This window comes from Bos taurus, chromosome 4, assembly GCF_002263795.3.
Source record: "Bos taurus isolate L1 Dominette 01449 registration number 42190680 breed Hereford chromosome 4, ARS-UCD2.0, whole genome shotgun sequence".
NCBI classification, from domain to species: domain Eukaryota; kingdom Metazoa; phylum Chordata; class Mammalia; order Artiodactyla; family Bovidae; genus Bos; species Bos taurus.
The window spans coordinates 77,406,985-77,421,474 of NC_037331.1; the positions used below are offsets into that span (position 1 = coordinate 77,406,985).

The 14,490-nt window shown below is 41.3% G+C and overlaps 1 protein-coding gene across 24 annotated transcripts in view; it reads left to right on the top strand.

The window, feature by feature from the left end:
- The window catches only part of COA1 (cytochrome c oxidase assembly factor 1), a 94,645-nt gene that overhangs the window by 35,721 nt on the left and 44,434 nt on the right, over positions 1–14,490 (top strand). For 18 of the 24 annotated variants that reach the window (XM_059885454.1, XM_059885456.1, XM_024990539.2 and 15 more), the window contains one exon: positions 12,190–12,242. The exons of the other annotated variants lie outside the window; for them this stretch is intronic. In XM_059885454.1, the coding sequence (XP_059741437.1) occupies positions 12,190–12,242 (53 nt within the window). The remainder of the gene's footprint in view (positions 1–12,189; positions 12,243–14,490) is intronic. 24 annotated transcript variants of the gene reach the window in all.

A 14,490-nucleotide genomic window follows, 5' to 3' on the forward strand; every position in this document is an offset into this window, starting at 1 on the left:
CATCTGACTCTCTGTGACCCTGTGGGCTGCAGCATGCCAGGCTTCCCTGTCCTTCACTATCTCCCAGAGTTTGCTCAGACTCATGTCCATTGAGTCTGGGATGCCATCCAACCATCTCTGTTGCCCGCTTCTCCTCCTGCCCTCAATCTTTCCCAGCATCAGGGTCTTTTCAAATGAGTCAGCTCTTCGCATCAGGTGGCCAAAGTATTGGAGTTTCAGGTTCAGCATCAGTCCTTCCAATGAATATTCAGAACTGATTTCCTTTAGGATGGACTGGTTGGATCTCCTTGCAGTCCAAGGGACTCTCAAGAGTCTTCCTCAGCACCACAATTCAAAAGCATCAATTCTTCAGCACTCAGCCTTCTTTATGGTCTAACTCTCACATTCATACATGACTACTGGAAAAACCATAGCTTTGACTAGATGGACCTTTGTCAACAAAGTGATGTGTCTGCTTTTTAATACACTGTTTAGTTTTGTCTTAGCTTTTCTTCCGAGGGGCAAGCATCTTTTAATTTCATGGCTGTGGTCACTGTCTGCAGTGATTTTTGGAGCCCAAGAAAATAAAATCTGCCATTGTTTCCACCTTTCCCCGATCTGTTTGCCATAAAGTGTTGAGACCGGATGCCATGATCTTAGTTTTTTGAATGATATGTTTTAAGCCAGCTTTTTAAATCTCCTCTTTCACCTTCATCAAGAGGCTCTTTAGTTCTCTTCCTAGGGAAGCATTGTCCTAGGTAAGCCTTTGACCTTTAAAAAGGGTAATTTGAGTAGAAAGATCAGTGGTTGCCATGGGTTGGTGGCAAGGGAGGGATGAAGGGGCAAAGTCAAGAGGACTTTTAGGGCAGTGACACCGTTCTATATGATACTATAATTGTGGCTACATATGGTTATACATTTGTCAAAACCCATGGAATGTTAACTCCAAGAGTGAACCCTGATGTAAACTATGGGCTTTAGATGATGTGTCACTGTAGGCTTATTGATTGTAATAAATGTGACCCTCTGGCTTAGGATATTGATAGTAGGAGAGGCTATGTGTATGGGACTGGGGATGGATGGGAGCTCTCTTCTGCTCAGTTTTCCTGTGAACCTAAAACAGTTCTAAAAACCAAGTTTGCTACTAAACTAAAAGGTAATTTATAGGCTTTTTTTGATAGCAAGTTGTAATATTTAATGATGCTTTCTAATGTAAAGTTATTCCCTTATCTATCATATGGCTTTCATTTGACAGTATACACCTGCTTCTTATTTGTCATCAGTAAGTGTGAAAAATAACTAGCTGTTATCCTCTCAAATGGTAGAATCTTTTTATTTTACAAATGAGCAAACCTGGGCCTTTAGAGATATGGAGACTAGGGCTTAGGCTTCCAAATGTTTACTTCATTATCCCCAGAACCACAGCTTTCCTTCCATGAACATAAATATTTGTCCTGATTTCAGCTGTGATGTCCTTAAAATGTTGATTCCATATACATTTGTTTTTTTTTTTTTTTAACATAGTTATCATTTAGAACAGGCAATCATTTACAAAACCTGTAGCTCTCTCTTTCTGTGTAAATTACCCAGATATTTATTTCTGAATTCCCAAAGCCTACCTTTCTAATATTTATGTAAGAGTTAATTGAGACCAAAAAGTGTGTATCTGGATTATTATCTTAGAGGAGATACTCCTTAACTTTTAGGTTGACTATAAATCTTTATACTTTTCTGTGTTCCTCTGGTACATTTGTGTAGGATGTTAATGATTATAATCAGTTCTTTCTGGTAAGAAGCCTAGGTATTGTTTCTGGAGATTGAGTTATATTGAATAGCTGAGAATTGCTACAATCAATAAATATTCAAATACCATGAACAATATTCTTGTGTATTAAGGATTAACTACATAGTATATTTCATACTTTATCTTCTTAAAATTAGTATTCTGAAATCATGGACATTTAATTCATTTTTTTACATTTAAGTGTTTGTTGTTCTTTGTATTTATTAATCTGTTGGTTACCAGTTTCATAACTCATGATTTGTCCTGAATGACACTTTCTACTTCCTAGGAACTGGTTCCTACATGGTTCCCAATCCTTCCTCCCCAAAACTAAAGATTGGTTAACCTTCTAAAATTTTCTTTCTTTTCCTAATGGTATAATATTATCATTTTATGTATTTTAATTATTGTTGTTCAGTTGCTCAGTTGTGTCCGACTCTTTGCAACCCCCTGGACTGCAGCGTGCCAGACTTTGCTGTCCTTCATCATCTCCTGGAATTTGCTCAAACTCATGTCCATTGAGTCAGTGATGCCATCCAACCATTTTGTCCTCTGTCATCTCCTTCTCCTGCCTCAATCTTTCTTAGCATCAGGGTCTTTTCTAATGAGTCAGCTCTTCCCATCAGGTGGCCAAAGTATTGGAGCCTCAGCTTCAGCATCAGTCCTTCCAATGAATATTCAGGGTTTATTTCCTTTAAGGATTGACTGGTTTGATCTCCTTGCTCTCCAAGGGACTCTCAAGAGTCTTCTCCAACACCACAGCTTGAAAGTATCAATTCTTCAGGGCTCAGCCTTTATGGTCCAACTCTCACATCTCTACATGACTACTGGGAAAACCATAGCTTTGACTAGATGGACCTTTGTCAGCAAAGTGATTAGGAACATCAGAATATGTCATCTGTTGACTTTTTAAATTTACATGGATTAGTTAAAAGTTTAATAAATAATAGTTTAGAGAGTCAGATTTTCCCACATACTTAGTGTTTTCAAGATGTTATTTATTTGTCCTCAAAATAAAAAAGTCTACTTTTCTACTCTCCATTTCCATGGGAAGATGAAATACTAAGCCCTGGTTTTAAATTTAAAGAGAATAAACTTTTGGTCTTTTTTCCTTTCTCCCCTAATACATTACATTGTAGCACTTTGAAGAGACTATAGAGGATTATTTATTTAGATCAACTTTTTCATTTTATGGATGAGGAAAGCGGGATGTGAAAGTTAAGTGACTTGCCCAAGTAAGATCTTACAGCCAGTGCTACGTCTTTGGCTCAAACCCTGATCCTTCTCCCACCTCCACCCGCTATTTTTTGTGTCTTTGTGCTTCTTAGTGGCACTAAGCTTCCCAGCTACTCTATTCTGGTCCAGTCTGCAGTACTATTAATGCTTTCTTGGCCACCTTGTCCACACCTTCCTGAAGATCTACAATAGCGTAGACTTGCTTTATTCATGGAAATCAGTGGAGGAATCCCTATGGAAAGCTGCTAGCAGCACTATGGTAGGCAGAATAATGTTGTTGCTGTCATCTCCATTACCCCCACCCTAGTGTGTTCACATTCAAACCTTGGAACTGTTGATTATATTAACATTATGTGGTAAAGCCAAGTGAAAGTGTTAGTCGCTCAGTCGTGTCCAACTCTTTGTGACCCCATGGACTATAGCCCACCAGCCTCCTCCGTCCATGGGATCTCCCAGGCAAGAATACTGGAGTGGGTTGCCATTTTCTTCTCCAGGGGATCTTCCCAACCCAGGGATCAAACCCCAGTCTCCTGCATTGCAGGCAGACTCTTTACCATCTGAGTTACGTGGTAAGGGGAGTTAAAATTACTATTCAGCTGACCTCAAAACATGGAGATTATTCTGGATTAATTTGGTGATCCCAGTGTAATCACGGGTCCCTAAAAGTGGAAGAGGGGAATCGAAAGAACCAGAGAGAGAGCCACGTGAGAAGGACCAAGCCTCCTTTGAAGATGGAGGAAGGGACCGTGAGTCAAGGAAGGTGGATGACATCTACAAGATGGAAAGTCAAAGAAAGAAATTCTTCTGTAAAGCTCCCAGAAAAGGTATATCCTACTGACACCCTGATCGTAGCCCTGTGAGGTCTGTTAGACTTCTAATGAGCAGAACCTAGGATAATAAATCTGTGTTTTATTTTTTTAAATGTTGATGAATTTATTTTTTTGGCTGCACTGGGTCTTCATTGCTGCACATAGGCACTCTCTAGTTACAGGGAGCGGGGCTACTCTTGGTTATGGTGCACGGGCTTCTTGTTGCTGTGGTTTCTCTTGGTGGGGAGCACAGGCTCTGGACTCCTGGGCTTCAGTAGTTGTGGCGCATGGTTCTGGCTGCCCTGAGGCATGTGAGATCTTCCCAGACCAGGGATCGAACCCACGTTCCCTGTATTGGCAGGCAAATTTTTAACCACTGGACCACCAGTGAAGTCCAAATCTGTGTTGTTTTAAGCCACTGAGTTTGTGGTAATTTGTTACAGTAGCCATAGAAAACTCATACAAGCATTTGTACTGCTCCTCAGAAAAAGTCCTCCACTTGGCTTTCCCACTTTCCTCATGACCTGATTATTTCATTGGCTGCCTTGATTTCTCTTATGAATCCTGGCTCCATGTTTCTTATCTAGATCCTTGGATAAAACAACCCAGTATAAGACTGTCTGCTCCCACTCAGCTCTGACTGTCCTTCAGATACACCTTCCCAATATTTGCTCATTGGCTTTACAAACCACAATCTGTATTAAGAGGCTACATAAAATTTTGAAACTGTTCTGCTATTGTTTGCTGCTTTCCAGGAATTCAAGATCATATGCTGACCCAGTGTTTCTAACTGCCCTATTCTAAATCTTAAGAATTATTTTTTTGTTACCTTGTAATGCTTACTGGGGAAATTATGTGTATGGCTACACATGTACTTGCATATAGCTTCCTATTTATGAAAGAGACAGTGAAATCTATATTTTGTTTCTACTTGACAGAGGAGGAAAATTCTGGGTCATTGCCTGGTTACCTATTTTATTGGGCTGACTTGCTCAGCAGGCTAAAGTGCATGTTTGATAGCCTAACTTGTCAAGATGTTGGGTAATAGATACCAACACATTTACTGGCTCCTACAAATGATTTAATCCTTGACTTGATACAGCACAAACTTCTTTCTTATTGCCCAGTGACTATTGTAGAATTAACTGGTGATGGGGGCTTAATTTTGCAGGAGCCTTAGTGGGTCAGTGTGATATGAATTAATTAGGACAACTAACTCTACTGGCCTTTTCAAATTAATCTTATTTTCCATGTGGCCGGGAGGCTTGAATTCACCCAAAATGTCTGTCTTCTCGTCACATTCCATTCTGTGTTAGGGAAAGGCAGAATGCATAATTCTGACACTTGTATTTGTTCATTGTGTGGCAGGGAAATTTGTTCAGTTCAGTTCAGTTGCTCAGTCATGTCTGATTCTTTGCAACCTCATGGACTGCAGCATGCCAGGCTTCCCTGTCCATCACCAACTCCCAGAGCTTGCTCAAACTCAGGTCCATCTAGTTGGTGATGCCATGAAACCATCTCATCCCCTGTTGTCCCCTTCTCCCCCTGCCCTCAATCTTTCTCAGCATCAGGGTCTTTTCCAGTGAGTCAGTTCTTTTCATCAGGTGGCCAAAGTATTGGAGTTTCAGCTTCAGCATCAGTCTTTCCAATGAATATTCAGGACTGACTTCCTTAGGATGAACTGGTTGGATCTCCTTGCAGTCCAAGGGACTCTCAAGAGTCTTCTCCAACAACACAGTTCAAAAGCATCAATTCTTTGGCATTTAGCTTTCTTTATTCTGGAAAAACCATAACTCTGACTAGATGGACTTTTGGTGGCAAAATAATGTCTCTGCTTTTTAATATGCTGTCTAGAGTTGGACTGTGAAGAAGGCTGAGCGCCAAAGAAATGATGCTTTTGAACTGTGGTGTTGGAGAAGACTCTTGAGAGTCCCTTGGACTGCAAGGAGATCCAACTAGGCCGTTCTGAAGGAGATCAGCCCTGGGATTTCTTTGGAGGGAATGATGCTGAAGCTGAAACTCCAGTACCTTGTCCACCTCATGCGAAGAGCTGACTCATTGGAAAAGACTCTGATGCCTTGAGGGATTGAGGGCAGGAGGAGAAGGGAATGCCAGAGGATGAGATGGCTGGATGGCATCACTGACTCGAAGGACTTGAGTCTGAGTGAACTCCGGGAGTTTGTGATGGACAGGGAGGCCTGGCATGTTGCGATTCATGGGGTCGCAAAGAGTCGGACACGACTGAGTGACTGAACTGAACTGAACTGAAGTTGGTCGTAACTTTTCTTCCAAGGAGCAAGTGTCTTTTAATTTGATGGCTGCAGTCACCATCTGCAGTGATTTTGGACCCCAAGAAAATAAAGTCTCTCACTGTTTCCATCGTTTCCCCATTTATTTGCCATGAAGTGATGGGACTCGATGCCATGATCTTAGTTTTTTGAATGTTGAGTTTTAAGTCAACTTTTTCACTGTCCTTTTTCACTTTCATCAAGAGGCTGTTTAGTTCTTTGCTTTCTGCCAAAAGGGTGGTGTCATCTGCATATCTGAGGTTATTGATATTTCTCCTGGCAGTCTTGATTCCAGCTTATCCTTCATCTAGACTGGCATTTTGCATGATGTACTCTGCATAGGCAAGTCTGGGTCAGTCTTTTGTGGGGTCATTGCTCCTTTCTCCTGGGTCCTGGTGCGCACAAGGTTCTGTTTGTGCCCTCCACGAGTTTATTTCCCAGTCCTGTGTAAGTTCTGGCAGCTCTGTGGTGGGGTTAATGACGACCTCCTCCAAGAGGGCTTATGCCATACCCAAGTCTGCTGCACCCAGAGCCTTGCCCCTGCGTCAGTCCACTGCTGACTCATACCTCCACAGGAGATACTCAAACACAGTTCTGTCTCAGTCTCTGTGGGATCCCTGGCTACTGGTGCGCACAAAGTTTGTTTGAGCCCTCTGAGTATCTCTGGTGGTAATGAGGTTTGATTCTAAATACGAGTTTGCCCCTCCTACCCTCTTGCTGGGGCCTCTTTGCCCTTGAACTTGGGGTTTCTCCTCACAGCCGCTTCAGTGCTGTGCAGCTGCCGTTCCAGCCAACACAAGAGAAGACTCTACACATGGACATCACCAGATGGTCAATACCGAAATCAGATTGATTATATTCTTTGCAGCCAAAGATGGTGCAGCTCTATACAGTCAGCAAAAACAAGACTGGGAGCTGACTGTGGTTCAGATCATGAACTCCTTATTGCCAAATTCAGACTTATATTGAAGAAAGTAGGGAAGAACCACTAGACCATTCAGGTATGATCTAAATCAAATCCCTTATGATTATACAGTGGAAGTGAGAAATAGATTCAAGGGATTAGATCTGATAGAGTGCCTGATGAACTATGGAATGAGGTTCATGACATTGTACAGGAGACAGGGATCAAGAAAAAGAGTTGCAAAAAAGCAAAATGGCTGTCTGTTACAAATAGCTGTGAAAAGAAGAGAAGCTAAAAGCAAAGGAGAAAAGGAAAGATATACCTTTTTGAATGCAGAGTCCCAAAGAATGCAAGGAGAGATAAGAAAACCTTCCTTAGTGATCAATGCAAAGAAATAGAGGAAAACGATATAATGGGAAAGACTAGAGATCTCTTCAAGAAAATTAGAGGTACCAAGGGAACATTTCATACAAAGATGGGCTTGATAAAGGACAGAAATGGTATGGACCTAACAGAAGCTGAAGATATTAAGAAGAGGTGGCAAGAGTACACAGAAGAACTGTACAAAAAAGATCTTCACGACCCAGATAGTCATGATGGTGTGATCACTCATTTAGAGCCAGACATCCTGGAATACGAAGTCAAGTGGGCCTTGGAAGCATCATTACAAACAAAGCTAGTGGAGGTGATAGAATTCCAGTTGAGCTATTTCAAATCCTAAAAGATGATGCTGTGAAAGTGCTGCACTCAACATGCCAGCACATTTGGAAAACTCAGCAGTGGCCACAGGACTGGAAAAGGTCAGTTTTCATTGCAATCCCAAAGAAAGGCAATGCCAAAGAATGCTCAAACTATGATACAATTTCAGTCATCTCACACACTAGTAAAGTAATGCTCAAAATTCACCAAGCCAGGCTTCAACAGTATGTGAACTGCCAAATTCCAGATGTTCAAGCTGGTTTTAAAAAAGGCCGAGGAAACAGAGATCAAATTGCCAACATCCGTGGATCATCAGAAAAGCAAGAGAGTTCCAGAAAAACATCTATTTCTGCTTTATTGACTATGCCAAAGCCTTTGACTGTGTGGATCACCACAAACTGTGGAAAATTCTGAAAGAGATGGGAATACCAGACCATCTGACCTGCCTCTTGAGAAATCTGTATGCAGGTCAGGAAGCAACAGAACTGGACATGGAACAGTAGACTGGTTCCAAATAGGAAAATGAGTACGTCAAAGCTGTGGCCACCCACTCCAGTACTCTTGCCTGGAAAATCCCATGGATGGAGGAGCCTGGTAGGCTATAGTCCATGGAGTTGCTAAGAGTTGGACACGACTGAGCAACTTCGCTTTCATTTTTCACTTTCATGCATTGGAGAAGGAAATGGCAACCCACTCCAGTGTTCTTGCCTGGAGAATCCCAGGGATGGGGGAGCCTGGTGGGCTGCCATTATGGGGTTGTACAGAGTTCGACATGACTGAAGTGACTCAGCAGCAGCAGTAGCAAGGCTGTATATTGTCACCCTGCTTATTTAAATTTTATGCAGAGTGTATCATGAGAAATGGTGGGCTGGATGAAGCAGAAGCTGGAATCAAGATTGCTGGGTGAAATATCAATAACCTCAGATATGCAGATGATACCACCCTTATGGCAGAAAGCGAGGAAGAACTAAACAGCCTCTTGATGACAGTGAAAGAGGACAGCGAAAAAATTGGGTTAAAACTCAGCATTCAGAAAATTAAGATCAGGGCATCTGATCCCATGACTTAATGGCAAATAGATGGGGAAACAGTGGAAACAGAGACTTTCTTTTCTTGGGCTCCAAAATCACTGCAGATGGTGACTGCAGCCATCAAAAGATGCTTACTCCTTGGAAGAAAAGTTATGACCAACCTAGACAGCATATTAAAAACAGACATACTTTGCCTCCAAAAGTCTGTCTAGTTAAAGCTATGGTTTTTCCCATAGTCTTGTATGAATGTCTGAGTTGGATTATAAAGAAAGCTGAGTGCCGAAGAATTGATGCTTTTGAACTGTGTTGTTGGAGAAGACTCTTGAGAGTCCCTTGGACTGCAAGGAGATCCAACCAGTTCATCCTAAAGGAAGTCAGTCCTGAATATTCATTGGAAGGACTGATGCTGAAGCTGAAACTCCAATACTTTGGCCACCTGATGAAAAGAACTGACTCACTGGAAAAGACCCCGATGCTGAGAAAGATTGAAGGCAGGGGGAAAAGAGGACGACAGAGGATGAGATGGTTTCATGGCATCACCGACTAGATGGACCTGAGTTTGAGCAAGCTCTGGGAGTTGGTGATGGACAGGGAGTCCTGGAGTGCTGCAGTCCATGGGGTCCCAAAGAGTCGGACGCGACTGGACTGACTGATTCTGCATAGAAGTTAAATAAGCAGGGTGACAATATACAGCCTTAACATACTCCTTTCCCAATTTGGAACCAGTCCATTGTTCCTTGTCCAGTTTTAACTGTTGCTTCTTGACCTGCACACAGATTTCTCAGGAGGCAGGTAAGGTGGTCTGTTATTCCCATTTCTTGAAGAAGTTTCCAGTTTGTTGTGGTCCGCATAGTCAGAGGCTTTGGTGTAGTCAATAAAGCAGAAGTAGATGTTTTTATGGAACTCCCTTGCATTTTCGATGATCCAGCAGATGTTGGGAATTTGGTCTCTGGTTCCTCTGACTTTTCTAAATCCAGCTCGAACATCTGGAAGTTCGCAGTTCACGTACTGTTGAAGCCTGGCTTGGTGAATTTTGAGCATTAATTTACTGGCATGTGAGATGAGTGAAATTGTGCAGTAGTTTGAACAGTCTTTGGCATTGCCTTTTTTTGGGATTGGAATGAAAACTGACCTTTTCCAGTCCTGTGGCCACTGCTGAGTTTTCCACATTTGCTGGCATATTGAGTGTAGCACTTTCACAGCAGCATCTTTAGGTTTGAAATAGCTCAACTGGAATTCCATCACTTCCACTAGCTTTGTTTGTAGTGATGCTTCCTGAGGCCCACTTGACTTAGTATTCCAGGAAGTCTGGCTCTAGGTGAGTGATCACACCATCGTGGTTATCTGGGTCATGAAGATCTTTTTTGTACAGTTCTTCTGTGTACTCTTGCCACCTCTTCTTAATATCTTCTGCTTCTGTTAGGTCCATACCATTTCTGTTCTTTATTGAGCCCATCTTTGCATGAAATGTTTCCTTGGTATCTCTAATTTTCTTGAAGCGATCTCTAGGCTTTTCCATTTTATTGTTTTCCTCTATTTCTTTGCATTGATCACTGATGAGGGCTTTCTTTTCTCTCGTTTCTATTCCTTTGGAACTCTGCATTCAGATAGGTATTTTTTCCTTTTCTCATTTGTCTTTCACTTCTCTTCTTTTCTCAGGTATTTGTAAGGCCTCCTCAGACCACCATTGTGCCTTTTTGCGTTACTTTTTCTTGGGGATGGTCTTGATCACTGCCTCCTGCACAGTGTCACGAACCCTCATCCACAGTTCTTCATGCACTCTATCAGAGCTAATGCCTTGAATCTATATGTCATTTCCAGGTCTTGTTCCTTGTCTGGAAGGGAAATTTTTTATTGATGCAAAATTTCTTGACTCACTGTGAAGATTTATTAGCCCCTTTTGGGCCCTCCTTCCTTCTCCATCAAGTAATTTCCCAGGTATAAGGAAGAAGATATTTTAAATTTTTATAGGCCTTAGAGACTTTGGTGAGTGTTGTTGATCAGCTAATTCTGCAGATGGTATGTTGTTGGGTCTTGCTTTTTTTCTTTTTTCCATTAGGATGATCTCTGCCATCTAAGCATAATGTTTAGACAATTTGCATTTATTATCAACATGATCAATTTAAAATTTCCCATCTTGTTCTCTGTTTTCTAAATGTCTCATCTTTATTCCTCTTTCTTCATGTTTTCCTCGTTTCTTTTGGATTAACAGTATTTTTTTGTGATTCCATTCTATCTCCATTATTGGCTTATTAGCTGTACCTTTTGTTTTACTTTCTAGTAGTTACTCTAGAGTTTATATAGCTAATTATTAATTTATCTTTAAGTGATATACCATTTCACACAGGAATCTTACACAGTATACTTCCATTCTGCGTCCTCATCTTATGTTATTTTATCACATTTTACTTCTACTTGTTATAAACCACATACCTAATTATTGAACTTTCTTTAAAGAGCCAGTTAGTTTTTTCCAGCTTTTGAGGTATAATTTACAAAACTATATTTAAAGTGTACAACATGATGATTTGATATTGGTATAGATTGTGAAAGTATTTCCAGAATCAACTTAACCATTACCTTAGTGATTGTGTGTGTGTGACAACCTTTAATATCTACTCTCTGCAAATTTCAGTTATCTAATACAGAATATAATCACCATTCTGTACTTTCATTGTGCTGTTTTTGCGGTAGTCATGTTGTACTTAGATTCTCAGGACTTTTTCATCTAATAACTGAAAGTTTGTACCCTTTAACCTCTCTCCATTTCCCTAGTCTCCGGCAACCACCCTACCACTCTGTTTCTGTGAGTTCAGCTTTCTTTTAAGAGTGTCCAGTATTTGAGATTATGCAATATTTCTTTTTATTTCTCTGGGTTATCTCACTTAGCATAATGTCCTCCGGTTTCATCCAGGTTGTTGCAAATGATAGGATTTCCTTGTGTGTGTGTTTTTTTAATGGCTTAATATTATTCCTTTGTATTTACATCTTTTTATACACAATTTTAGTTGCATGCAGAGTGTTGAACACATCCCTCATGAAAGTGTGGAGCAGGGGGGAGCCTGCCACTGGGTGGGAGAGTGTGTGTGAGTGAGGTGCACAGATCGTTGAGGTTACTGAAGGTGAAGCCTCCCCAGCAGTTCAGCTGTGGACTTGCTGCTGTCCTCGAAATGGTTAGTAGGATCCATGTTACTTTGACACGTCTCTGGCTCTGGCAGCCCCTCCCTGCCCCTCAGTTGTACATTCACCTCAGTACCCCTAGATGGGGCAGGAAAGAAGTGGGTCCTTTTGGCAGTATGCTGTCCAGCTGGGGAAGCTGAGTACTCACTTGCATGCTCTCAAACATTCCATGGTGGGAGAAATAGCTGGCGAGAGATCCTGAGTTACACCACTGTTGGGGAGAGGGTAACGTGGTCGTTTTACTTCTACATCTAATCCCTTTTTTATTTTGCTCCCGTAGTGTCCTGGAGCTTCTCTGCTGGACTCCGGAGTTCTACAAAAGCTGCCTTCTTGGTAGGTGATTGTCCTAGTCAGTTGGTCTTTGGGGAAATAGCAGTAGAAAACTCTTGTGCCATCTTGCTGATGTCATTTCAATTAACCTTTAAAAAGATTAAAATTGAGAGAAAAATGTCCTTAGCATTTAGCCATGTGTTTTATATTGTAGGCCTCTCTGGCTTTTTTGTGGTTACAAGTTTCCATTTGGTATTTTTCTTCTGCTGGAAGAACTTTAATATTTCTCATGAGATAAGTCAGAGAAAGACAAATACTGTATGATATCACTTATATGAAGAATCGGAAAAAAACAAACTCATAGAAACAGAGTAAAATGTTGGTTACCAGAGGATTGTAGGTGGATGGATAGGAAAGATGTTTAAGAGGACAGACTTGCTACCAAGTAGTTAAATAAGTGGTAGAGAATTAATGCATAGTACAGAGACTACAGATAATATTGTTACAATCATCAAACTTGCTAAGAAACAAACTCAGTTATTCCAACCACTAAAAAGAAAATAGTTAAATAATGTGATAAAGGTGATTATTGCTACAAAGGCAATTGTATTACAATATAAATTGTATACCTTAAATTTACACGGTGTTATATGTCAAATATATTTTTGCTGAAGTATGGTTGCTTTATAATGTCGTTAGTTTCTGCTGTACAGCAAACTGAATCAGCCACATGTATTCATATATCCTGTCTTCCTTGGATTTCCTTCCCATTTAGGTCACCACAGGGCTTTGAGTAGAATTCCCTGTACTATATAGTTCATTCTTATTAGTTATTTCATTTAGTTCAGTTCAGTCGCTCAGGTGTGTCCGACTCTTTGTGACCCCAAGAATCACAGCATGCCAGGCCTCCCTGTCCATCACCAACTCCCGGAGTTTACCCAGACTCGAGTCCATTGAGTCGATGATGCCATCCAGCCATCTCATCCTCTGTCGTCCCCGTCTCCTCCTGCCCCCAATCCCTCCCAGCATCAGGGTCTTTTCCAATGAGTCAACTCTTCGCATGAGGTGGCCAAAGTACTGAAGTTTCAGCTTCAGCATCAGTCCTTCCAATGAACTTCCAGGACTGATCTCCTTTAGGATGAACTGGTTGGATCTCCTTGCAGTACAGGGGACTCTCAAGAGTCTTCTCCAGCACCACAGTTTAAAAGCATCAATTCTTCGGCACTCAGCCTTCTTCACAGTCCAACTCTCACATCCATACATGACCACTGGAAAACCATGACTAGATGGACCTTTGTTGGCAAAGTAACGTTTCTGCTTTTCAATATGCTATCTAGGTTGGTCATAACTTTCCTTCCAAGGAGTAAGCGTCTTTTAATTTCATGGGGGCAATCACCATCTGCAGTGATTTTGGAGCCCCAAAAATAAAGTCTGACACTGTTTCCACTGTTCCCCCATCTCTTTCCCATGAAGTGATGGGACTGGATGCCATGATCTTTGTTTTTTGAATGTTGAACTTTAAGCCAACTTTTTCACTCTCCTCTTTCACTTTCATCAAGAGGCTTTTGAGTTCCTCCTCACTTTCTGCCATAAGGGTGGTGTCATCTGCATATCTGAGGTTATTGATATTTCTCCCCGCAATCTTGATTCCAGCTGTGCTTCCTCCAGCCCAGTGTTTCTCATGATGTAATCTGCATATAAGTTAAATAAGCAGGATGACAATATACAGCCTTGACGTACTCCTTTTCCTATTTGGAACCAGTCTGTTGTTCCATGTCCAGTTCTAACTGTGGCTTCCTGACCTGCATACAGGTTTCTCAAGAGGCAGGTCAGGTGGTCTGGTATTCCCATCTCTTGAAGAATTTTCCACAGTTTATTGTGATCCACACAGTCAAAAACTTTGGCATAGGCAATAAAGCAGAAATAGATGTTTTTCTGGAACTCTCTTGCTTTTTCGATGATCTAGTGGATGTTTGCAATTTGATCTCTGGTTCCTCTGCCTTTTCTAAAACCAGCTTGAACATCTGGAAGTTCATGGTTCACGTATTGCTGAAGCCTGGCTTGGAGAATGTTAAACATTACTTTACCAGCGTGTGAGATGAGTACAGTTGTGTGGTAGTTCGAGCAGTCTTTGGAATTGCCTTTCTTTAGGATTGGAATGAAAGCTGAGTAAAGTTATTTCATGAGTAGTGTATATATCCCAGTCTCCCAATCCTTACCAGCCCCCCTTCCCCTCTTGGTACTCGTACATTGGTTCTCCATGTCTCTATTTCTGCTTTGCAAATAGGTTCATCTATGCCATTTTTCTAGA